This window comes from Mixophyes fleayi, chromosome 5 (assembly GCF_038048845.1).
Source record: "Mixophyes fleayi isolate aMixFle1 chromosome 5, aMixFle1.hap1, whole genome shotgun sequence".
NCBI classification, from domain to species: Eukaryota; Metazoa; Chordata; class Amphibia; order Anura; family Limnodynastidae; genus Mixophyes; species Mixophyes fleayi.
This window is the reverse complement of record NC_134406.1, coordinates 35,195-61,339: the sequence shown is the minus strand read 5'-3', so window position 1 is coordinate 61,339 and position 26,145 is coordinate 35,195. Positions and strand designations below refer to the sequence as shown.

General features: G+C 46.9%; 1 protein-coding gene across 2 annotated transcripts; it reads left to right on the top strand.

Annotated features, from left to right (window-relative positions):
• Positions 1-7,161: 7,161 nt before the first annotated feature.
• Positions 7,162-25,952, top strand: LOC142157982 (solute carrier family 52, riboflavin transporter, member 3-B-like). 2 transcript variants are annotated; one of them, XM_075211479.1, is made up of 4 exons: positions 7,162-7,215; positions 22,096-23,172; positions 24,752-24,875; positions 25,655-25,952. In XM_075211479.1, the coding sequence occupies exons 2-4, from the start codon at positions 22,187-22,189 to the stop codon at positions 25,865-25,867; spliced, it is 1,323 nt and encodes a 440-aa protein (XP_075067580.1). In that variant the 5' UTR covers positions 7,162-7,215; positions 22,096-22,186; the 3' UTR covers positions 25,868-25,952. The 2 variants fall into 2 exon arrangements, with proteins under 2 accessions (XP_075067580.1, XP_075067579.1); XM_075211478.1 differs by lacking the exon at positions 7,162-7,215 and having other exon boundaries at positions 22,037-23,172.
• Positions 25,953-26,145: the final 193 nt, after the last annotated feature.

The following is a 26,145-nucleotide window of genomic DNA, read 5'->3' as shown; positions in this document are numbered from 1 at the left end:
CACCCACCCTTAGGATGTAGGCTCGAATGAGCAGGGCCTTCTTCCCTCTTGTCTCCACACCTGTTCTTCTACTCCGCCTCTACTGCATTGACCTAACTGGAGTTTCTGAAGCATTGGTATTTTTGTTTATTGTTCTGTACTGTTATACCCTGTATAGTCTACTGTTTGCTTTGTGTACGGCGCTGCGGAAATCTTGTGGCGCCTAACAAATAAATGATAATAATAATAATAATAAAGCTCAATAGAGGCTAATTGAGACTTTAAGAGAAACTCAAGAAACACTAAAAACCTCAAACCTGAAAGGTCAAAAATGTATTGGACTATTTAAGATTCTATCCCAAATTAATCAAGTTGCTTTCCACTTAGAACTTGCAGCTTCTATGAAAATACAGCTGGTATTCCATGTTTCATTGCTGAAACCATTTCATGGAAACCTATTTCCTGGGAGCCTGCAGAAAATGTTCATGCCTCTAGATTAACTAGTCTTTTTCACCATTAAACATCCAAACAAGCCTGCTCCTGAAATGTCCAGTGGACATTCTGGAGGAGGGGAGTTGTGTCAAGAATTAAACCTGGAGCTTCTATAGACTTTTACTCTTCTGACAGCTTTTCCTTCTGCTGGACAGCTCCCTGACTTCACTCTGTGTTTTAGCTCAGTTGAACGATTCTCCATTGTTCCTGCATGTCCTAGCTCCACCCCATGACTTCCTATAAAAGCCTTGTCTGTTCCTGTCTCTGGACCATCCCACATTCATTAGGTAGAAAAAGTGTTATGGCTGTGGAAAAATCGGCCACCTGAGGATGGACTGTCCACAACCCAAGCACCCCAGACTTGTGTCCCTAATCTGAGTCCTGGGGACCAGCTGACTTGCTTAACTGGTTAACCCAAAGACACTGCTTTCACACAAGCCAGTCCAGAGGAGCATGGAGGCAAGGAAAATGATTCAGCGGAGATAGTCACTTGTATAGCCAAAAGGCCCCCCAAAAACATGTGGAGGAACCTGCAGCCGGTCCAAGTGGGACCCCTGCAGGAAGGAGGACTGAGAGATTCAGTGGCCTCCTTAACTGTATTGGTCCCTCATCTTATTGATCCTGTAACAGTACTGCAGGGTCACATTGCCAAAGTTATTCTGACAGATGGACTGGAAAGGGAAGTGTCTGTAGCCAGGGTGTATCTGGACTGGGGAGATGGCCATGAGTTGCTGAGATGTTGCCGTAATGGATGATCTCCCAACCGATGTGATATTGGGCAACAATGCTGGGGGTGGAACTGTGACTGGGTTTTTCAACTCCCTCACTCCGTGCCAATTGGCCAGACTAAAGTCTTAAGGATCTACGCCTGCACAACCCAGCCCAGAGGAAAAGATGGCAGCTCCTAGACATCCTAGCCATCCCCAGCAACCACAGCTTCAACCAGCCCAGAGGAAAAGACTCAAGCTGCTAAATCTTCAGTAACCAGCCACCTCTTTGCCTCTGGAAAGACTATGTTCCCTAACAACGCAGAGGATGCTGACTCCAGCCAATCTGATCTTGTGGGCGTGCCCGGTGATGCCCCTGCCCCTATCAGTATGTCATCTTTGTTGGTGATTATAGCAAACCACAGTGATATCCCTTTTAATGACCCCACTTTGATTTAACCTAGGAACCCTAACATAGACCTCCTTGCAGTGTGTCCCAAGAGTTGAGGGCAGCTCAGCTCTGATCCCTTGCTGGAAGGCATGAGACGCCAAGCTGGCAGGTGCCTTTCAGGGATGGATTTGGGGAGTGTGACCTGGCATAAAGGGTGTTATGTACCGGGTAGCAGGATGGTAGATGGGGATAGATCAGTCTGTAAACAAGTTCATGTCAGTTGCCCATGAAATCCCAATGGCGGGACACCAGGGAAAAGACTGAACACTGAAGCGCCTGACACAGAACTTTTTCTGTCCTGGAATGTCGGATGACATCCGGGCCTACTGTAAATCCTGTGATGTGTGTCAGCGTCTGGGCGCCCCAGTGCTCATGCTCCCCTCAGGTCCTTGCCAATAATTAAAGAACCTTTTCAGCGAGTGGCTGTGGACCTAGTAGGTCCCCGGCCTGTGCCCATTAGATCAATGAAGAGGTACATCCTCACAGTGGTGGACTACATTACCCGGTATCCAGAGGCTGTAGCTCTTTCCTCCATAACTGCAGAAAAGGTAGCTGATGCGCTGCTAGAAGTATTTAGCAGAGTAGGGTTCCCTAGTGAGATCCTAAACGATCAAGGGACACACTTCATGAGTGAACTGGTCCAGTGTCTCTGGCCAAAGTGCAGAGTGCGGCAACTCTGTACCGCCCCCCTACCTTCCCCAAACTAACAGACTGTGCAAGCAGTTCAACGGTACTCTGAAGCATATGCTGCGGGCATTTGGAGCCTCAGAATATATTACATCCTGATGCTAATTAGCTGATGTAATATCTCAGACTTTGTGGTGCTAGCTAGGAAGGAGGCTGGGTTACTCTCTGTCAACGTGTGTCAGAAACAGTATTTAACCAGCTGAATTTTGTATTTCAACTGTATTATATCCAGGGCCGCCGAGAAGGGGGGGGGGGGGGGGACAGGTACTAATTGGCCGGCCCGGGCCCTCACGGCAAAGATTTTTTTTTCTTTTTTTTGTGGCGGGGGGGGGGGGGGGGGGGGGGGTTGGTCGTTGGTAGGGGGAGGAGGGTAGTTAAAAAAAATAAACATACTCACGTCTCTCCTCTCTGCTCCATTCAGACTGAATACTGGGCACAGAGGGGTTAAAAGACGGGGGGGGGGGGTGACACAAAGGGGTTAAAAAATGAGGGGGACATGGCACAGGGGTTAAAAAATGGGGGGCAGCAAGACACAGAGGAGTTAAAAAATGGGGCATGGCACAGAGGGGTTAAAAAATGAGGGGGGAGCGTGGCACAGAGGGGTTAAAAAATGGGGGCATGGCACAGAAGGGTTAAAAAATGGGGGGGCAGCATGACACAGAGGGGTTAAAAAATGGGGGGGGGGTCATGGCACAGTGGGGTTAAAAAACGGGGCAGCATGGCACAGTGAGGTTAAAAAACGGGGGAGCATGTCACAGTGGGGTTAAAAAATGGGGGGCAGCATGGCACAGTGGGGTTAAAAAATGGGGGGGAGGCATGGCACAGTGGGATTGAAAAAGGGAGGGGGAGCAGCATAGTATAGTGTGATGAAGGGGAGCCAGGTGAAGGGGCAAAAGCAGCATGGAGGGCACAGTGTGATCATAAGACATGGCGATGATGAAGGGGCACATTATTGTAATGTTGGAGCTGGAGGAAGGCCTAATTATTAATCGTGGGTGGTATTGATTTGACGCCGGGGTTGTTTGGAAATTATCGAAATGTAAACATTTTTTCCAAATAGGGCCCCAGCATTCCAGGATCCAGACAAGCCGCAACTAAAGAAACCTGCAGCCACAGGTGGTGAAAGTGAGAAGAACAGGTAGGAGAGAGCAGGACAGTATGTGAAATGTTGTGATTCTAGTAGGGACAATGCCAATTTTTGGTGAGTGTTCTGCCCAATGTAAGGTGCAGGCCAAGACTGAACTCTTTGGGCTAGATTTACTAAGCTGCGGGTTTGAAAAAGTGGGGATGTTGCCTATAGCAACCAATCAGATTCTAGCTGTCATTGTGTAGAAAGTACTAAATAAATGAAAGCTAGAATCTGATTGGTCACTTTAGGAAACATCCCCACTTTTTCAAACCAGCATCTTAGTAAATATACCCCTTTGTGTACACACTGCATTCTTTCTATACTACACTGTGGTGCTAGATGTCCTGAAAGTCAGGAATGCTTGGACATATGTGACGCTACGGCAAATTCAGCCCCTAGTGATTTTGATCTGTTAGCCACGCCCCAATGGCGCATTTGCCATGCCACCAAATGCATGACTACAACTCCGAAAAATTTACGGCGGCACAATTTTTTTTAGCATACTCGACTATAAGGGGGACCCATGAATTTGTTGTATCGGGGCCCTGAATTCCTCTTGGCAGCCCTGAATATATCACCTGAACTTCTGGATATCACTAGTATCTGTAATTAGTGTGTAATTAGTGTCTAATCCATTCCCTGGTGTCCTGTTTTGAACCCAGCCTCTCTGTGTCAATGTTCTGCCCGTTCCCAGCAGTACTATTCCATAGTAAGCGGGCAGGAGGTACCAGCCAGCCCACAGCAAAGAGACGCTGCAGCAGCAATACCAGCTGCCCAGAAGTAAGCGGTTCTAGGTACGCAAAAAAGTAACAGTCAGTGATAGTCGGATACTGATGGTGAGAAAGAAACTCAGATAGACTTGTAGGAAGAGCATCCCTACATCTTCTCCACCTTACAGATCGGTTGGCAAAATAAGCCCATCCAGTCACAGTGGGTCAGACTGTTGAAGACAGGTAGTTAAAGAATTTTGAAAGAAAAGGGGAGCAGAGAATAAGGGGGTAGTTGGAGAGATGGGAAGTGTCAAGAGAGGGTTTTTTGTGAATGGGGGAGATGCGAGTGGGTGAAATGTGGACGACAGTTAGAGTATTATTAATCTTTAAATGGCGCCACAAGGTATCCGCAGCGCTGCACAGGATACAAAAATACAACACAGACAGTATACAGGGGTAGAACAGTACAGTAAAACGAGTATAACCAGGACTTCAGTATCTCCAAACATAGCAAGTACAGTGGTGTAGGAGAAAAAGAAATGGCGTTGAGACAGAAGGGAAGAGGGTAAGCTGTACATTAGCTCAGCTCTTTTTTCAAGCTTCCACTTTTTTTTATTCTCATAAATACAAAGCATTGGATATTTCTGAATTATGTTGACTCAATTGTGATTGTTGTGACCACCTCTGTTTGACTGCAGGACCTTTTGCACCCAACTGTCAGCATCCTGGACCTTGGTGTGTCACAGCTGCAGAAACTGCCTTCTCTATTATACCCAGCCAGGGGGGGGGGGTAAAGTATCCTTCACCTCCTCCGTTGCCCAGCACAAATTGGATCAATTGTTCCTTTCCGCTCTCTCATTACCTACCCCGGCTAATACACAGCCATTAAAATTTCTCAATCATACACCTACTCAAATTACTATTCACTGTCACCACCCTTCTCTCTAATCTCCATCATCCTATTTCTCCCTCCCTTATTATTATTTCCCCTTTACTACTTTCCTGCTCACTAATCTGTACACATTAATTGTTTTGTCTCCTGCACCCACCACACCTACTAGCCTAAATAAATAGAAATAAACATCACACCCACAAATCCTCCTTGCATGTCCTCTTCCTCACCCTGCTCCTTGTCATGGCTGCTGCTCATATCTCACCTAACCTTGGGCCCCGTACAATACCTACTATCTGCTCATGTTCTTCGCTCCCACCCAAAACCTATCATTCCAACCCTGCCAACCATATCCACATATCTCCACTACTCTCTTTCCTTGTTGTGTGCACTATCGAATGGCAGATCTGTTTGTAACAAACTTGCACCCATTCATTATCTATATATTTCTAAATCCCTCCACCTCTAACCCATTACAGGAACCTGGCTCACCTCCTCTGACACTACATCCCCTGCAGCTCTCTCCTATGGGGGGGCTTTCCCTCAGCCTCACTCCCAGACCCAGAAACAGACAAGGTGGTGGAGTAATCATTCTACTTTCTCCAAGCTGCACCTTCCAAGTAATAAACTCAGAACAGTGAACAAATAAACCAAGACTCCAAGGGCTCCAAGCATAGCAAGTACAGTGAAGTGGGAGGAGGAGAAAACGTGTAGAGACAGAAGGGAAGAGGACCCTGCTCATAAGAGCTTACATACTAAACGGTGGGTAAACAGACCTCAGGCAAAGAAGGGAGTCATTAAAGGGGAACAGGTGCAAGAGGAGCGCAAACAGGGAAGAGTGAGGTGAAGAGAGCAAGCAAGGAGATAGGTGGATGACTGGTAGGCTTTGAGAAACAGAGGAGTTTTAAGTGCTCATTTCAAGATGCACAGATTAGGGGACAGATGGATAGAGTGAATAAGGTTGTTCCAGTGGAGGAGAAATTTTGTATTCTGGTGTGAGATGAGGTGATCAGAGTGGAGGAGAGGCAATGGACATTGGCAGATCGCAGGGACCGGGCAGGAGTGTGGTTGGAGAGGAGGTTGGAGATGTATGGGGCAGTGAAGTGGGAGAGGGCCTTGTAGGTGAGGGTGAGGAGTTTGAAAAGGATTCTGTAGGGGAAGGGGAGCCAGTGAAGGGCAAGGGATTGGAGAAAGGCATTGGGATTGGCCAGGTCTTGAGTGGGTATATTCTCCGGCAGGCCCCATATTCTCAGATTATTCCTGTGACCTCGATTGTCCATGTTGTCTAGCTTGTAGTAAAACTGCTGTAGGGTTTTTGCTTGCGCAGTCACTGTGGATTGTAATGCGACATAGTGTTCATCATCCGCTTCTTTGCTCTCCTCCAGGGTTTACCAGCCTATGACCTAGGTGTGCAAGATCTGTCTGAAGCGTAGCAACTTCTTTACGGACCACCTCCTGTAGCTTGGCCTCCAGTGTTTCAAAGTCTTTTTTGGAGGGTACTTCTTTTTTTGTTTGTAATGTGTGGAGCAGTTGCATGATCTGTGATAAATCTGGTTGGTCCTCGGTTGGTTAGGGCTCTGCATTTTGTGCCTTCACTGGCACGGGCTTTGGTGTGGGTGGCTGAGAAGAGCTGCTCGATGAGGCCATGTCACTCGCTTCTGAGACTGTTGATGATTTCAGAAATACACGCAAATCTGAACGTTGAGGTGTAGTTGTTGACTTTCTGGAGTCTCTCTTGGTGGTTCCTTTATTGTCCCTGTCCATCTGAGCTCTCAAGTAATACACTTAGCACTTTGCAGAAAGCCAGTCAGCTTTCAGTTGCAGCACATATGACAACACATGAATTGTCACTGGTCACTTCCCCCCATCTGTGACCTTAGGCAGCCATAACAGCCACGGAACGGCTACATTGGTATAACGGGCTTCTTATTGGGGTTAATAAATTTTCTGATCCGATCTTTTCTCCTACTCTATGGAAAGTTTTCTTTCTTTGTTTTTTTTTTCCCTCTTCTCCCCAGAAATTCATCCAGAATGTAGTATCAGCAAGTGGTCGTTAGGTGGCAGCAGAGACACACTAGAATTAGGCACGTGTATTACCGTTCTGTGCCCAGACTGAGAACTGGCAGGTCTCCTGCATCCAGGATAATAAATGGAGTCCTATTTGCCAGGTGAGTGCAGCTGGATTAGGCAGCACAGACACCGATATGGAGATGCAAAGCTGGAGACACAGTCAGCCAACAATTATTATTTCCCCTGTTATTGTTTAACCGTTTTGTGTGAAGATGCTTGCCGGGGTCTCTGAAAGAGGGTTAAGTCGGTGGCAGGGTCAGGGATAACCAGGGTTTAACCCTCTGATGCCTGCAGTCTCCCAGTCCGCCCGACAGTACCTCTATAACCTGTGTCTTGTCTACACAGTACGTGGATGGTGCGGAGGCGCAGTTTGTCTGAAGAGGGCCAGGTTGTTAAAGTTAAGTCTGCTGTTTGGAGTCTGACAGCCACGAGTGACTGGGGTCTTGGATGCAGACTACTAGTGTGTGAAGGTGTATAAGACCGATGCCAGTGTGCAGTTAGGATGTCAGGTGTAGATCACCACACTAACCTGGCAGCCTGAATGCGTTACTTGTAAGGGAGCCCATCATGTGGTGAGCAGGGAGAGAGAGCACCTGGTGGGCGCTGTTAGCAATCTTGGACGGCTGACGGGTCAATCACTCGGTGTCCATATCGGAACATTATCCTCGTAATGTCTATCCTGTAGACCAGCCTGATGTGAAGCAGGGTGTAGCTGGGGTCTGCAGCGTGTGTTGTGCAGTTCGCGACAAAACTGGCATTGGGCTGGATACAGGCGTTGGAACTGCTGTGGCGCCCAAGACAGGTACCAAAAAGAAGCTCAGCATGTCATCAGTCCAGTCAGGTGTCTTTCAGCTGGGGTAGCCGCACCAGAGACAGAATATGTGCACTTTTCAATTCACCGTGGCAGAAGCCGATGGAGAGTGTGTCTGTCCATCTTGGCTGCCAAGCCACGCTCCGGTAGAAGTTTATTTTAATGACAGTGTACAAATAGACACGTCAGACATTCCCTTTCCATACTGTGAGGGAAAAAAAGCAATTTGGAGACCCATGTACAAACTCACTTTGCAATACCTAAGCTGCCCACCCTCCAGTGTGTACTCGGAAAGAGTTTTCAGCACAGCCGGGAACCTTGTCAGTGATCGACGTAGGAGGTTACTTCCTAAAAATGTGGAAAAGATGACGTTCATCAAAATGAACTACATCTTCTATGAGGAAGGCCTTTACCGGCAATTACATCAAAGTACAGAGACTTCTGTACGCTGTTGTGGGAAATCCCCTGAGCTCGTTCACTGCGTATCGGGGCTTCTACACCGTAGAAGCGGTTTTGCGGCATCTGTCCTTTTTTATTTTTTTTAACCAAGCATGTTCTGGATTGGATTACAAATATGAGGCCCTTCTGGTTGAAGATAAGAAAACTACAAATTTATTTGGGACATTTACAAGCCGAACTTTGAAATTACAAATTTATTTGGGACATGGTTTTCAAGCATTTTTGGATTAAAAGCTGTTGACGAATGAAAAAGAAATCTGATTGGTAAGTATTTTGGGGTTTTCTTATTTTTAATAACTATATGTGGTATTAATGAGGATGTGTATTTTTATTGGGGTTTTATTATTTTTATTAAAATTTGGTGGTTTTAAACAGGGAGTAGTGGTTTATTTAATATTTTGTTTTGTGGAACTACAGGTCCCAGCTACCCCTGTGTTTCAGGATATGTTGGCACTTGTGGTTCTCCAAGTGCCAGCATGCCCTGGCTGCCATGGGTATGCTGGTGTTTGTAGTTATACAAGAATCAGCATGCCCACACTGTTTATGGCAGCCCGAGCTGGCTGGGACTTGTAGTTCCACTAAACAAAATGGAGGCCATTTTTTTTTTTTTTACTATATAATGGCCGTTTATTACCCTACACCCACCGCCCTGGGGTGTAGGAAGAGCCCTAGTGCTATCAGCACTGGGCTGGTTATTCCTAGAGGAGGGGACACTCGTTAGGGAATCCAGCCCAGCGCTGAACAGTCTGGGATTGGTTTGTCATTATGGCAGTGGGACCCCTTCCACGTGTCCCTTTCCATAGCGCCACTCACCCCGGCTCATTTGCCTACTTGGTGAAGTGAAAATCGGGGGGGACCCCACGCAAATATCTTTCCCGATTTACACGTAACCAGCAGTAGGCTGGCAGCACTAGGGTTAATAGTGCTCGGCCTGGGGGACCCCGCACTTTTTGTTTTAAACTTTTATCTATTTTTGAACATTTGACAGCTGCCGGACCTCCGGCTCTATAGGCAGAACAGTGTAACAGTGATGTGGCCATTTTTAAAGCAAACTCTATCAATTTTGGAAATTGCAATTTTGACAGAAACGCTGACGATTTTACATGAAATCCCAGGTTCATACATCAGCGACTTTCAACTCTCCCGAGAAAATCGCTGGATTTGCAAAATCGCACCTTGATACATTTACCCCAATGTGTTTTATTGGAAAAACAACTGAATCCCAATATGCAGGAAGGCACAGTTCAGATAAAGCAGAGCATAAAACAGATATCCAGGTGTGGCTGGAAACAGGTATTAGCAGTAACTAACAGCAGGAATAGAAGAACTTAACTGATCAAGGTGAATAGCCAGGACCTGGGATACACGAATACAGATGGAAGGTGGCAGGTAGTCCAAGGGACCAACAACAATAACATCAATGACCAGCAAGGAGCACTGCGAGAAGAAGGCATTAATAAGCAGACGCACAGGTGCGAGATTAACCAGGAGCAGAAGATTAACTCCTGCTGGTGAGGGGAAAATGACAATAGCAGCACCTCTGGTGGGACAGAGGTACTGTGGGGCTGGTGTAAATAAAGACAAAGCCCAGCAGACAGGAGCTGCAGAGGCAGAACAGCATCTCCATAGGCGATGCTGCAGAACAGCCGGAGGAAGATCCTGACACTAGCGTTGAGTCATTACAATGCCCCCTTTTTAGGAGAAGACTGTGGATGCGACCCTCTAAGCTTGCCAGGATACAGCCAGAAGAATTAATTTGAGCAGTGCAGGTGACTGACTTAATGCGAGTGCGGTCTTCAGGGCCGAAGCACTTTCAGTGCACCAGGTATTACACTCTTCTCCCAGATCTGCAAGAGTCAAGGATCGACTGAATGATATATACTTGGTGGTCATCTAACTCCTCTGTGGGAAGAGGAACCACCACTCATCTAGGAATTGGATCCATCACCACAGGTTTCAGGGAAATGTGGAACACTGTCACACATTGCACCAGCTAACCTCTCATTCTGGTCACTGTTCATACCTCTTTCCCTTGGTTCTCATCCCCCTGACAGCTTGGCATTCCTCCGCTGGCGGGTGCCATGTTGCCACTCTGAACTGAGCATGCCCAGACCTGGGGGTAAATGTATCAAGCTGAGAGTTTTCCGGCGGGTTTGAAAAGTGGAGATGTTACCTATAGCAACCAATCAGATTCTAGCTGTCATATTGTAGAATGTACTAAATAAATGATAGCTAGAATCTGATTGGTCTTTCAAACCCGCCGGAAAACTCTCAGCTTGATACATTTACCCCCTGGTCTTTTCAAAACTCCCTCCATTCACTTGATTGAAGTACCTGTCAGCCTGTTTATTTAAAGCACTTGCCTCCTTCCATCTTCAGGTCTCCTTACCTGTTAGGACGTCTCCTCCTCTGGCTCCTGTTTATTACTTCCACCTCGTTGTACTCTGGATTCAGCAATTACACTGCGGACCATTCATCATTATCATCATCATCATCATCATCATTTATTTATATACAGCGCCAACATATTCCATAGCGCTTTACAATTCGGGACAAACATAGTAAACTAATAAACAAACTGGGTAAAACAGACAAAGAGGTGAGAAGGCCGCTCACAAGCTTACAATCTATGGGACCATTGCGCTTCTCCTCTGATCCTGCTCCAAGGCTTCCAGCTCATCAGGACCTCAGTGCTTCATCATCCTGCAGTCTATTGCTCTCCTGTGTATACCTGTATCACATCCACAGTCAAGACATTGCTGCTTCGCTGCAGATCGTTGTGCATCTCCTCTGATCCTGCTCCAGGGCCACCCAGCTTATCAGGACCCCGATGCATCAGCATCTTGCAGACTGTTGCTCTCTTCTATAATCCTGAACTTCCACTCACCTGTTGAAACCGCCTTCAGCACTTTGACATATCCTTACTGCAACCATTATCTCCTGATCCTCCATCTAGTCTCGCTCATCGCTTACTAGAGGGCCGCGACCTGTGGTTAGAGAGCTGCTAATCCCATATTCCTTTGCAGGAATCCCTGGTAAATACCTATTTTTCCTTTAGATGCTGCACCTCTCTAGGGGTAGTATCCTCCTCAGCAGTCTTTAGAACCCATCCTGACTCTGATTTCGTGACAAACACCAGATGGATCCGATTACCTTCCTGATTATTGGGAAACTAGGATCCAGCTTGAAGGAGAGCATCTTCCAGATGATGTTTCATGTGGGAAGTCACACTTTTTTTGCCCACATACTACACATGCCCATCCCATTTAGTCTGGTTCTTAAATCTGTTTGAGATAGCAACCACTGCTCCTGCAGCCTTCTCCACAGTCCCTAGAGATCCTGCATAGATTTGTCTGCTGAAGGAACCCCAGATGTGGCACGTAAATCTGGAATGACCAATGCAATGCACCAGGTTGTTCCAGGAGAACTCTGCCCCAGCAAGCAATTGGGACCATTTGTCTTGGGCTTCCGAGACAAAGCGCCGCAGGAACAGTTTGAGGGATTGGTTGGTACACTTCATCTGTCCTTTCAACTCGGAATGGTACCCATAAACAGAGTGAAATTTGCAGCCCCTTGCAAAAGGCAATCTAAACCTCACCATGAACTGAACCCCTCTGTCGGATACATTCTCCAAGGGAATCCATTCATCCAGAAGACCTCCTTGGTAAAAATCTGGGAGGGTTGGAGTGCTGACAGCAGTTTCTTCAAGGCTGTTAAGTAGACTTGCCTTGAGAAGTGATCCAGTACCACCAAGATAGTGATGTTGCCTTGAGAGCTGGGGAGGTCAGTGATGAAATCCATGCACACAGGGGTCCATGGCCTTTGTGGAATGCTCAGGGACATCAACAGGGCCTGATTATCCAATAGTCTGAATAAATTGCAGCCTAGGCAAGGCATTTGGGGGGGGGGGAACACAAACATTTTTGGAAACTGAATTTGACATTCATTTTAAAATAGAATAGAATAGTTGTTCTCCAAAGTAAAAACAAAACATGAAATATATATGTAGTAACTGTTTAATATTGCCATTTCCCTTGGTAAAGGCATGACAATGAGTTATCCTTGGTTAGACACCTAAGAGAGTAGGAGAGACAAGGATGGTGACAGGTACATGCATGACAACCCCCTCCCCCATAACCTCCCCCTTCAGTAGCGTTAATGCCTCCATTCTGCTATACAGTTCTCATTTTAAGAAAAAGAAATGTCACAAAGATCGCCGTGACCCTTCCAAACTGGCCAGTGGAGCTGAGGTTAGAAAACATGGGAACATAACCATTGATGATATTAGCCTAGGATGACCTGAACCCTTATACAGGCCCTGGACATCAAGAGCCCAGAAGACAGTGTCCATGGTACCTTGGTACATGCACAAGTAGTGCACAACTGGCCAAAGGAGGCGACAGCCTTCCTTACAGAATTCTCAGAGGATAAAATCAGTAGTATTCCTGATACCAGTCATGTCTCCATTGCAGAACCTGCAGCTGGGTGGAACAAACATATTTCCTTTCAGTGCCTCGGACACCATGGTGAGCGCTGCCATTGTCACCTCTGAAGTTATGGCTGCTCCCAAAATCAAGCCTGGAGGGTTTTGCACTCTATTATGGATCATTCAGGAGAGAACAGGGGAGAGCATTGAAGTTGTTAGACCCAGGCCGGTATGTTATAATGAAGTTGAAGAAGGTTAGAAATAGCACCCTTAGCGGCTGTCGAAAGTTCAACCTCTTGTCCCTCTAAATATACTGTAGGTTCTTGTGGTCGATGAGGACAGAGAGTGGGAATAGTAGGTTCCTACACCACCACTATGACAGTCACCAGGACAAGGAGTGTGGATGGAGAGGCTGCCAGATGAGAGTGCAGCAGGGGAGGTGGTAATGGAAATGCAAACTCCCAGGCGCAGGTAACGAAATAATGAGTGCGGTTCGATGTACTCAGGTAGATAGATCAATTTAAATATTAAAAGGATATGCAGTGTGAGTATACAAATACTTGTGTTTATTACATGCAGAATAAAAATCAATAACACCAGTACACTAGATATAGAAGCAAATACAAGAGAGTCCAAAGTGGTAAATGCCACCCTGGGTATGATAAAAGTCCAAACAAATGCCAGGCTAGCAACTTGTAGATGGGATAATGTATCGCTGGCTTGAAAACAATGTGAAGTTCATATACACTTGATGGTCAGCCCTGCAATCTAGGGTGTCCATATGGTGCAGAGAAAAAATGTCCAGGTAATGAGTATAAAATACCGGGTACATGTGTCTGGAGCACCTTTGGTGAGATTAGGTCGACTAGTAAAAGTTCAAGACGGGGCTATCTGTTGGACTAACCTTCATTAGGATGCTAGCCTGGTGAGCTCCGCTCCAGAGATTGCCGTCCCGTTTCCGTTACATTATCCCATCTACAAGTTGCTAGCCTGGCATTTGTTTTGTGGCATTTGTCACTTTGGACTCACTTGTATTTGCGTCTATATTCAGTGCACGGGTGTTATTGATCGCACTCATTATTCCGTTACCTGTGCCTGGGAGTTTGCATTTCCATTACCACTGTTTGGGGACTGGGTGATGGGCATGGAAGTCAGTTTTTGTGGAAAGGCTGTGAAAGGCCCATGTCCTAAAATGAAGGAGGCAAGGTCAGGGTCCATGGTTACAGGAGCAGAAGAAGTTCCTGGGATAGCAGGAGAAAGCAGCAGGAGTTGGCTATAGGGAGGCTGCAGGGATCCGTATGAGATCACTGAGTAGAAAGCTACAGTTCATTCAGCCCGAGGGATAGTCGGCAGGGAGTTCAGCCAAGAAAAAGCCTCTGATGACCACAGGTTTGGGCATGTGTATGAGGCCTTTGTGGAGTGCCATAATAAGAGGACCAACTTAGGGCTCCTCCAGGAGAGGAATGCGAGTGTAGCAGCAGACTGAGTCAAAGGAAAGCAGGTAAGTCAGGGTCCACCTGCTGGGGGACTGGACACCAGGAAGAGCCAGTAGCAATCAGTCCAGGTGCTGGGGAAGACCCAGTAGGAAGCAGGTCTGGTGCCGTAGAGGCGGTGCGTGGGGAAGTGAGAGGGGTGGGGTGGTCTCTAACAGATAAGGGACAGATGAGAGGGGTGAGCTTGTCTCACACAGGTAAGTTATAGGGTTTAAAGTGGTCTCTCAGTGCACGGTCTTCGTGAACAACAAGATAGTCTCTCACTTAGTGCACAATCTCAGTGGATACATAGGCAGTCTCTCAGTCAGTGCACAGTCTCATTCATCACACAGGCAGTCTCTCAGTCAGTGCACAGTCTCATTAATCACACAGGCAGTCTCTCAGTCAGTGCACAGTCTCATTAATCACACAGGCAGTCTCTCAGTCAGTGCACAGTCTCATTAATCACACAGGCAGTCTCTCAGTCAGTGCACAGTCTTATTGATCACACAGGCAGTCTCTCAGTCAGTGCAGTCTCATTGATCACACAGGCAGTCTCTCAGTGAGCGCACAGTCTCATTGATCACACAGGCAGTCTCTCAGTCAGTGCAGTCTCATTGATCACACAGGCAGTCTCTCAGTCAGTGCACAGTCTCATTAATCACACAGGCAGTCTCTCAGTCAGTGCACAGTCTCATTAATCACACAGGCAGTCTCTCAGTCAGTGCACAGTCTTATTGATCACACAGGCAGTCTCTCAGTCAGTGCACAGTCTCATTGATCACACAGGCAGTCTCTCAGTCAGTGCAGTCTCATTGATCACACAGGCAGTCTCTCAGTGAGCGCACAGTCTCATTGATCACACAGGCAGTCTCTCAGTCAGTGCAGTCTCATTGATCACACAGGCAGTCTCTTAGTCAGTGCACAGTCTCATTAATCACACAGGCAGTCTCTCAGTCAGTGCACAGTCTCATTAATCACACAGGCAGTCTCTCAGTCAGTGCACAGTCTTATTGATCACACAGGCAGTCTCTCAGTCAGTGCACAGTCTCATTGATCACACAGGCAGTCTCTCAGTCAGTGCACAGTCTCATTGATCACACAGGCAGTCTCTCAGTCAGTGCACAGTCTCATTGATCACACAGGCAGTCTCTCAGTGAGCGCACAGTCTCATTGATCACACAGGCAGTCTCTCAGTCAGTGCACAGTCTCATTGATCACACAGGCAGTCTCTCAGTCAGTGCACAGTCTCATTGATCACACAGGCAGTCTCTCAGTCAGTGCACAGTCTCATTGATCACACAGGCAGTCTCTCAGTGAGCGCACAGTCTCATTGATCACACAGGCAGTCTCTCAGTCAGTGCACAGTCTTATTGATCACACAGGCAGTCTCTCAGTGAGCGCACAGTCTCATTGATCACACAGGCAGTCTCTCAGTCAGTGCACAGTCTCATTGATCACACAGGCAGTCTCTCAGTCAGTGCACAGTCTCATTGATCACACAGGCAGTCTCTCAGTGAGCGCACAGTCTCATTGATCACACAGGCAGTCTCTCAGTCAGTGCACAGTCTTATTGATCACACAGGCAGTCTCTCAGTCAGTGCACAGTCTCATTGATCACACAGGCAGTCTCTCAGTCAGTGCACAGTCTCATTGATCACACAGGCAGTCTCTCAGTGAGCGCACAGTCTCATTGATCACACAGGCAGTCTCTCAGTCAGTGCACAGTCTCATTAATCACACAGGCAGTCTCTCAGTCAGTGCACAGTCTCATTAATCACACAGGCAGTCTCTCAGTCAGTGCACAGTCTTATTGATCACACAGGCAGTCTCTCAGTCAGTGCACAGTCTCATTGATCACACAGGCAGTCTCTCAGTCAGTGCACAGTCTCATTGATCACACAGGCAGTCTCTCAGTCAGTGCACAGTCTCACTGATCATATGGGCAGTCTCGAGGGAAAGAGCTGCCTCTGGTCTCCTAGGATGGTCACACCTCTCTCAGCTGAGACAAAACTGAGTTTGTGCTGTGTCTGGTACTCACTGACACTTGCAGCAGAGACAGGTAATGTAACCATGCCGGGGGATTTCATGTCTGTATTTATTTTGTCTACATTTTTTATGTATGTCCTGTTTTCCCTGCTGTACGGTGCTGCAGAGCACTGTGGCGCCTTACAAATCTACGATAATAATAATAATAATTATAATAATGTATCCTCATCATCACCTGCTAAGCTGGATACACACCTATGCAATCTTACTTCAGATGCGATTTCTGTAACGATTTTACCAACGACTGATAGTCCCGATGATCATGCTGGTTCATGTGTACAAACCTACATGATTTACCGTCATATCTGTGCCCTCATATATCATAACCATCTGTTAAATAGATCCTGACTCTGTACACTGTACAGAGATCTGCCTACACTGCTGGTCGTGAGTGTGTACACACTGCCACATTTGCCTGATATCACCCCTTTGTTGATTGTGATTTGGGTGAGGTGGTCTCTCTCACAGGTAATGGACAGGGTGAGAGGGGTGAGGTGTAAAGTGGTCTCTCAGTGCACAGTCTCTTTCATCCCACAGGCAGTCTCTCAGTCAGTGCACAGTCTCTTTCATCACACAGTCGGTCTCTCAGTGAGTGCACAGTCTCTTTCATCACACAGGCGGTCTCTCAGTCAGTGCACAGTCTCTTTCATCACACAGGCAGTCTCTCAGTCAGTGCACAGTCTCTTTCATCACACAGGCAGTCTCTCAGTGAGCGCACAGTCTCATTGATCACACAGACAGTCTCTCAGTGAGTGCACAGTCTCTTATCACACAGGCAGTCTCTCAGTCAGTGCACAGTCTCTTTCATCTCACAGGCGGTCTCTCAGTCAGTGCACAGTCTCTTTCATCACACAGGCGGTCTCTCAGACAGTGCACAGTCTCTTTCATCACACAGTCAGTCTCTCAGTGAGTGCACAGTCTCTTTCATCACACAGGCGGTCTCTCAGTCAGTGCACAGTCTCTTTCATCACACAGTCGGTCTCTCAGTGAGTGCACAGTCTCTTTCATCACACAGGCGGTCTCTCAGACAGTGCACAGTCTCTTTCATCACACAGTCAGTCTCTCAGTGAGTGCAGTCTCTTTCATCACACAGGCAGTCTCTCAGTGAGTGCACAGTCTCTTTCATCACACAGGCAGTCTCTCAGTGAGTGCAGTCTCTTTCATCACACAGGCGGTCTCTCAGTCAGTGCACAGTCTCTTTCATCACACAGGCAGTCTCTCAGTGAGTGCACAGTCTCTTTCATCACACAGGCGGTCCTCTCAGTGAGTGCAGTCTCTTTCATCACACAGGCAGTCTCTCAGTGAGTGCACAGTCTCTTTCATCACACAGTCAGTCTCTCAGTGAGTGCCCAGTCTCTTTCATCACACAGGCGGTCTCTCAGACAGTGCACAGTCTCTTATCACACAGGCAGTCTCTCAGTGAGTGCACAGTCTCTTTCATCACACAGGCGGTCTCTCAGACAGTGCACAGTCTCTTTCATCACACAGGCGGTCTCTCAGTGAGTGCACAGTCTCTTTCATCACACAGGCGGTCTCTCAGTGAGTGCACAGTCTCTTTTATCACACAGGCGGTCTCTCAGTCAGTGCACAGTCTCTTTCATCACACAGGCGGTCTCTCAGACAGTGCACAGTCTCTTTCATCACACAGGCGGTCTCTCAGACAGTGCACAGTCTCTTTCATCACACAGGCAGTCTCTCAGTGAGCGCACAGTCTCATTGATCACACAGGCAGTCTCTCAGTGAGCGCACAGTCTCATTGATCACACAGGCAGTCTCTCAGTGAGCGCACAGTCTCATTGATCACACAGGCGGTCTCTCAGACAGTGCACAGTCTCATTGATCACACAGGCGGTCTCTCAGTCAGTGCACAGTCTCATTGATCACACAGGCAGTCTCTCAGTGAGTGCACAGTCTCTTTCATCACACAGGCGGTCCTCTCAGTGAGTGCAGTCTCTTTCATCACACAGGCAGTCTCTCAGTGAGTGCACAGTCTCTTTCATCACACAGTCAGTCTCTCAGTGAGTGCCCAGTCTCTTTCATCACACAGGCGGTCTCTCAGACAGTGCACAGTCTCTTTCATCACACAGGCGGTCTCTCAGACAGTGCACAGTCTCTTATCACACAGGCAGTCTCTCAGTGAGTGCACAGTCTCTTTCATCACACAGGCGGTCTCTCAGACAGTGCACAGTCTCTTTCATCACACAGGCGGTCTCTCAGTGAGTGCACAGTCTCTTTCATCACACAGGCGGTCTCTCAGTGAGTGCACAGTCTCTTTTATCACACAGGCAGTCTCTCAGTCAGTGCACAGTCTCTTTCATCACACAGGCGGTCTCTCAGACAGTGCACAGTCTCTTTCATCACACAGGCGGTCTCTCAGACAGTGCACAGTCTCTTTCATCACACAGGCAGTCTCTCAGTGAGCGCACAGTCTCATTGATCACACAGGCAGTCTCTCAGTGAGCGCACAGTCTCATTGATCACACAGGCAGTCTCTCAGTGAGCGCACAGTCTCATTGATCACACAGGCGGTCTCTCAGACAGTGCACAGTCTCATTGATCACACAGGCGGTCTCTCAGTCAGTGCACAGTCTCATTGATCACACAGGCAGTCTCTCAGTGAGCGCACAGTCTCATTGATCACACAGGCAGTCTCTCAGTGAGCGCACAGTCTCTTTCATCACACAGGCAGTCTCTCAGTCAGTGCACAGTCTCTTTCATCACACAGGCGGTCTCTCAGTCAGTGCACAGTCTCTTTCATCACACAGGCAGTCTCTCAGTGAGTGCACAGTCTCTTTCATCACACAGGCAGTCTCTCAGTCAGTGCACAGTCTCTTTCATCACACAGTCGGTCTCTCAGTGAGTGCACAGTCTCTTTCATCACACAGGCGGTCTCTCAGACAGTGCACAGTCTTATTGATCACACAGGCAGTTTCTCAGTGAGTGCACAGTCTCTTTCATCACACAGGCAGTCTCTCAGTGAGTGCAGTCTCTTTCATCACACAGTCGGTCTCTCAGTGAGTGCACAGTCTCTTTCATCACACAGGCAGTCTCTCAGACAGTGCACAGTCTCTTTCATCACACAGGCAGTCTCTCAGTCAGTGCACAGTCTCTTTCATCACACAGGCAGTCTCTCAGTGAGTGCACAGTCTCTTTCATCACACAGTCGGTCTCTCAGTGAGTGCACAGTCTCTTTCATCACACAGGCGGTCTCTCAGACAGTGCACAGTCTCTTTCATCACAGAGGCAGTCTCTCAGTAAGTTAACAAAACACAAGCAATCAGCGTTCAAATTCTACTAATTTGTACAATCCGATACATAATAAGGTCTAAACAATACAATGATATCATTGTCTTTGTCAGTAATCCCCGCTCCCCTCTGTCGGGGTCGCTGCACATTTTAAATTTTTCCTGTTTGCTTTCCCAGGGATGTAAAATCTAAAATGTATAGAAAGTAAAAGGCCCCTCGTAGTGCAGGATGCCCAGGGGAGGGCTGGCAAAGTGTAGCCTGGGGGACAAGACTAGACCCAGTAGCCTATTTTAAAGGTAAAAAAATGCAGGTGACCCAGCCTAAGGTAGCCCACGATGGGACCAGCCCCCCCTGCCCCCAGCCCATGAGTATTTCAATCCTATATGCCCATGTAGGTATTAAATCATTGCTCATCTGGTGCCCGTCCACTGTTGTTCATAGCTCTGCTCCACAGGCCCGATGAAAATCAGGACAAGCATATAAAAGAAAACAATTGTGCAATATTGCTTCTTTAACAATACCCCAGTGTCTTAAACCACACACAAAAGGTGACCCGTAGATGTCCTTTCACCCCACCAGAACCTTGGACCACACCAGTATTCACCAGTGATGAATATGTATAAAAGCCTATGTACCAACTTTCATCTCCTCTCAACCAGGATGTTCTGCACCTCAGAACTCTGTCAGTACATATGGTGTTGAACTCCTTTGACCAAAATATGTAAAAACATAGTGCAGTGCCCTTAAAAACACACACTAAAAATATTTCACGTACATTAACAAACTTGAAGTGTGAACGTAGGATTTCCCCTTTGTGTGTCTGGTTATTGGGCTCCAATCATACAGTATATATCCAATGTCGGACTTTCCATCAGCCCCCCGTCAATCCTCAGAAGATTATGGTGGAAAAAGGAGGCGCACATAGTGCATTATCTGACATCTATACATAGAAAAGTACAAAGAAATCAGAATAAAACAGACAGGTAACAGGTTTCCCAATGAAAGAACAGGGTCTATCTGTCTTATAGAAAGAATACTGGAGATAGAACTGCAATAGCAGAAGTCACTGATCCTGGGAAGAGGACGCAGCCACCCCACTTATGGTACAATTTTGTTTTTTGGTAAGGTCACTTAGGAGTTTGGTAGATGATTTATACACATTGTGTTTGTTTTATTTCTGGATGTAGTATTATTTTTTTATTTTTTTTACATGTTCTGTGGTCCCTGTCTGGGTGAAATTACACAGAAGATACATGGACTGATATATGTGTTCATGCTGAAATTTCGATTATTGTTTAGGTTCCCAGTATCTACTGTGTTGATATTTTGTAGCACCCATCGAGGTGAATCATTTTTTTAGTTATATATTTTGTTCTGTGGGGTATAGTGATAGACCCTCCATTCACATTGCCACACTTAGTGGAGCGCTCTCGATTGCAATACCATTTTTGTTTATTAAACCTACACAATTTACCTTCAGATTTGTGATCTTCATCTCTGATAACATCTGCTGAAAAGATAGTGACTCTGTACAGTCTATAGAGATCTGCCGAAACTGCTGGTTGTGAGTGCGTACACACTTCCATATATGCCCGACATCGTCCCTTTGTTGATCGTGATTTGGGTGAGATGGTCTCTCACAGATAAGGAACACTGGGCCTGATTCATTAAGGATCTTAAATGAAGAGGATTCTTATTTCAGTCTCCTGGACAAAACCATGTTACACTGCAAGGGGTGCAAACTGGTTTTCTGTTTTGCACATAAGTTAAATACTGATTGTTTCTTCATGTAGAACACAAATATCAACTTTAAATTTGAGTGTACAAATAAGCTATCAAGTATTTGTGTGTTACATGAAAAAACAGTCAGTATTTAACTTCTGTGCAAAACAGAAAACTAGTTTGCACCCCTTGTATTGTAACCTGTTCTTGTGCTCATTCCTCGTTTCCTGTTGCTGTGATAGTTCTTATTTCCATTCTTTCTTATCGGGTCGTCATTCCATTTCACTATTCATTTTCCTGTTCTGTGCTGTTATTGATATTTTTGTACCTCTTTGTCTCCCGCTGTGCTAGTTCTCAATTACATCCTCTACCAGGGTTTTACAGGTTATTACCCCTGTCCTCTCGTACTGTGCTTGTTCTCATACCCACTCTCTGTTACTATACAGACTCCTGTTCTCTGTTACTATACAGACTCCTGTTCTCTGTTACTATACAGACTCCTGTTCTCTGTTACTATACAGACTCCTGTTCTCTGTTACTATACAGACTCCTGTTCTCATTCTCTGTACGGTTCTTATTCTCTGCACGGTTCTCATTGTCTGTGCGGATCTCATTCTCTGTGCAGGATCTCATACTCACTCTGTTACTATACAGACTCCTGTTCTCCGTCACTGTACAGGATCTCATTCTCTGTGCGGATCTCATTCCCACCTGCTGTTATAGAATTACAGGTTTTCATTTGTTAGCTGCCACTGGGAATAATTCTTTCATGTTTTGTTTTTTTTCATTTTAGAGAATGTCCTAATTCCCACATTCAACAACATCAAATCTCCTTGTTGACCACAGAACTACCAAATAACTGGATCACTTAAACCTAGTGGATTATGGCTCTGATTGTACATATTCTCTCCTGCTTGCTGGGTCTCGGCTCTTGGGTTGCCATCAATGGTGTGTGGGTAGAACTGCCTATCTTAGTGCCCCATACTCCCGAAGGTTGGGAGCTGCCCTCATACCTCTCTCTTCTAATACAATTTGCCAACATTGGGCCTCTAGTTGTGACACTTGTCCACAAGTTTCGGCCAGGACATCTCCACGAGGGGCCTGTCATATTTGTGCTTTTGGCTGTTGGTGTTGTGTCGTGCCTACTGCTGGCATTCCTATGGCAAGAGACAAGCTGGGTGGGATCGTCACGGAGAAGTACTGCTCTACTGGCGCTAATCTTCTTCCTCTCATTGGTGGACTGCACTTCTTCAGTCACCTTCCTTCCTTATATGACTCGTCTCAGACCTGACTACCTCGTTTCTTATTTCATCGGAGAGGGTCTGAGTGGGCTGTTGCCAGCACTGCTGGCTCTGGGACAAGGTGTTGGGGTGATAAGCTGCGAACTGATGAACAGTACAGAACCAAATGGATCATACACTATCGGAAATCTAACAGCAGTCTACCAGCCAGCCAGATTTCCTGCATGGGGCTTCTTCTTTTTCCTGGCTGGGATGATGGGTATCAGTCTAATGGCCTTCACTATCCTTCACAGGACCCCCTGTAAGCAATGCCAGAGGACCCAGGAGGTAGGAGTGGGCAAGAAAAGAGAGCAAAAGGAATCTTGGTGGAAAGGATTGGAGCAAAGTCCGATGATGGGGGAGGATGAGGCTATTAAGGAAAAAAAAAAATTGGGAAGGTACTCGGTATGGGAGAAGGTGTTCATCTTCCTCGTCTTGGCCTGGGTGAATGCTTTAACCAACGCCGTTCTACCTGCGGTACAGACTTATTCCTGCATTCCCTACGGAGGACGCATCTATCACCTGACGGCTACATTAGCTTCCATAGCAAACCCACTGGCATGTGGCATAGCTATGTATCTACCCAACAGGTAAGGGCAAGTGGGAACTCTCTGGGTGTTAATAACAAACTTAATTATTGAATGCACTATTGCACATAAGTCAAGTATGATATTAAACTTATTACTACATACTCATAAGCAAAGTATAACGGAGGCAGACATTTTGTGGTTTGATCTATTGTGGACACAGAAGCAGGCAGCAATACTGAGAACAGAACGCTATAACTGGCAGTGAGGTCCAGTCCTTACTGCCTTAAGTAGTACCCACAGCCAATCGGGGGAGAGCCCTGAAAGTATGCCCATGACTAGCCTAATTAATAAATGGCACTACTGGCCAATGAGGCAGCAGGGTGCCCAACTGCTTATTAGATTAACAACCATGAATGGCTGGCCCTACACAGACCTGGCGCCGGCAGAGAGACTCAAGCGTCCCAGTTGTTGCCCAGGGAACCAGGATGAAAGCGCCGGAAGTGACGTCCCGGTGGTCATAGCGAGAGAGAGTAGCGGCTGCTGCCGCGGCTAACACTGAATACATTATTTTTTGCATGTAATACCAGTATTGACCACTTGGGGACTCTTACTGCACATTGTGAAAATCATTTGTTTATAAAATGCAATAGCCAGTACCAGCGCTACAGCCTGGGGGATAAGCCTGGGGCAGTGGCGGATCCAGGGGGGGCGATCGCCCCCCGCCTAGCAGACACTTGCTGCCGACGGCTGCACACTATGTGCAGGTCCGTCCAGCCGTGACAGGCAGGGACAGTGTGCTGCCCGGCTGCTCTGATTGTGTTTAAAACACACTGTCCCTGCCTGTCACTGCTGGACGGACCTGCACATACTGTGCAGCCGTCGGCAGCCTAAGATTTTATAAAGGGGCGGGGCCTAAATTGCCCCCCCCTAAATCGCCCCGGGTACAGTACTTTTCTAGATCCGCCCCTGGCCTGGGGTCCTCCTTCAGAAGTGATAACCAGCTTCAGACCTAGTTCGGCTTTGCTGGTCACACTATAACAGGAAAACCAGCAGCGTGGGGTAAATTTATCATCATGCGGTGCAGCTCTAGCCTGGTCAGCACAGAGATGGAGCCCCTAGGGGCCCCAAACAATGATCAAGTGGCCCTGCTCTCCTAGGTATAACAAGCCCCGTGCTGAATGGCACTAAAGGTCTTCCTGGTACCCTGGTGAGGTGGGCATCATCCTAATACTAATGCTTTACCAGTAGATAGCCAACCGATAGCTGGCAGGGCTTGCTGGGACTTGTAGTTTCACAACAGCTGGAGAGCCACAGGTTGGCCAAGTCTGCCCTAGGGGCTCCAGTCTCCCTGTTATAGTGTGACCAGCCCAGCCTGGTACATCCTGGCACAGGGACCCCTCGCTCATTGCCACGTGTTGGTGGGAACCAGCCATAGGCTTTACGACTGGTTGTGGGGGTTCTAATTGTGCTAAGATAGTTATATTATATATACACAACTAAAGAGTATTCAAATGGCGCAACAATACTAATAACACAATGACTTGATGTGTTATTGTATATACAGGACTTTGCATCTTCTCAGGAATAGATGATGCATCTGGTAATAACTTCCTATGAATAATTTTTACATTTGCTCCAGGTCTCTCCTCACCATCGGGGGTCTCTCAGTGACTGGTTCCATCATTGGCTCATACATTATGAGCATGGCTGTGTTAAGTCCATGTCCCCCCCTTCTCCATGATAACATTGGGGGCACACTCATCGTAAGTATCATGTTAAGCACCTTTTTATCATTGACTTATCGATCATTTGTATCATCTGGAAAGAACACGCAGCGCTCGCTTCCTGAAGAGGTCCGATTTAGTCCTGCGGGTCTGAGCCACGGTTCAGTAAGCTGCACCCAGTGGAAGCCCCCAGGGCTGATCAGCTGTAGTGTCCGTATATTGGCAGGAAGTAAATGTTTGGTCCTGAGGACATGAAATACGTCCACAGAATATCTGAGTAAATTTATTAACAAATGAAATTTGTGAGAATTCCATGGAAAATGCAGTAATATGAAGTCCCATAAATCACAGCCAAATCCTGCTTCCAGGTGAACTAAGTATGGAAAGGAATCCGGCACCGGAATATTACACTCCCCAAAACTAAGTGCTCAAAATTGCAAGCAGACCTCAATGGCCGGTTCCTCCGTCAGTGCCAGTGACCGTTCTTGGATGAATCATACAAAAAGAAGACACCATAGTGCTGTACTATATGTTCATGTTATTTATGTCGCACTCCTTGAACGGGACACACAATTTCATTGTAATCTTTTTGGATGCTCCTGCATCCGATTATTTTCCATACTTTATTAATGCCGGGCTGGCAGTTCCCTCTCTGCCGATCTCTTTTCCTCTGCGCTCGTACATACACTTGTGGCAGAAGGTTTGTGATTGGTCAGTGGACTGGGGGGAGCAGCACATATATTTATATAAGACCATTAAACGATACTAACAATCTATATCATGTGGGCCCTGGATGGTAACATTGTGTCTCTCTACAGGTCCTGGCCTGGGTGCTGTTTGTGGGTGTCCTTTCCTATGTGAAGGTGATTATAGGAATAATACTGCGAGATGAAGGACACAGCGCCCTCGTGTGGTGTGGCGCGGTGGTGCAGCTGGGCTCCATGCTGGGTGCTCTTACTATGTTTCCATTGGTAAATGTCTATTCTTTTTTCCAGTCAGCGGATCCTTGTGCCCAGAAATGTCCCCAATAACATTACATATATACTGCGGAGGTATTTTCAGACAGGCTGAGGGATTATCAGAAGGTGAAATGGAGTAATAGAGAGTAGTTATAGGGAGGGGTTATAGGGAGGAGTAGGAGGAGTTATAGAGAGGGGTAGGAGGAGTTAGAGAAGGGTAGGAGGAGTAATAGAGAGGGGTAGGAGGAGTAATAGAGAGGGGTAGGAGGAGTTATAGAGAGGGGTAGGAGGAGTTAGAGGGGTAGGAGGAGTTAGAGGGGTAGGAGGAGTTAGAGGGGTAGGAGGAGTTA

What these genes read in the sequence shown, in the direction of transcription:
- LOC142157982 (XM_075211479.1), top strand. Translation starts at nt 22,187, where the DNA reads ATGGCTCTGATTGTACATATTCTCTCCTGCTTGCTGGGTCTCGGCTCT. An exon ending in GCTATGTATCTACCCAACAG is followed by an intron (nt 23,173 to 24,751) that starts GTAAGGGCAAGT and finishes CATTTGCTCCAG; the next exon opens with GTCTCTCCTCACCATCGGGG. An exon ending in ACATTGGGGGCACACTCATC is followed by an intron (nt 24,876 to 25,654) that starts GTAAGTATCATG and finishes GTCTCTCTACAG; the next exon opens with GTCCTGGCCTGGGTGCTGTT.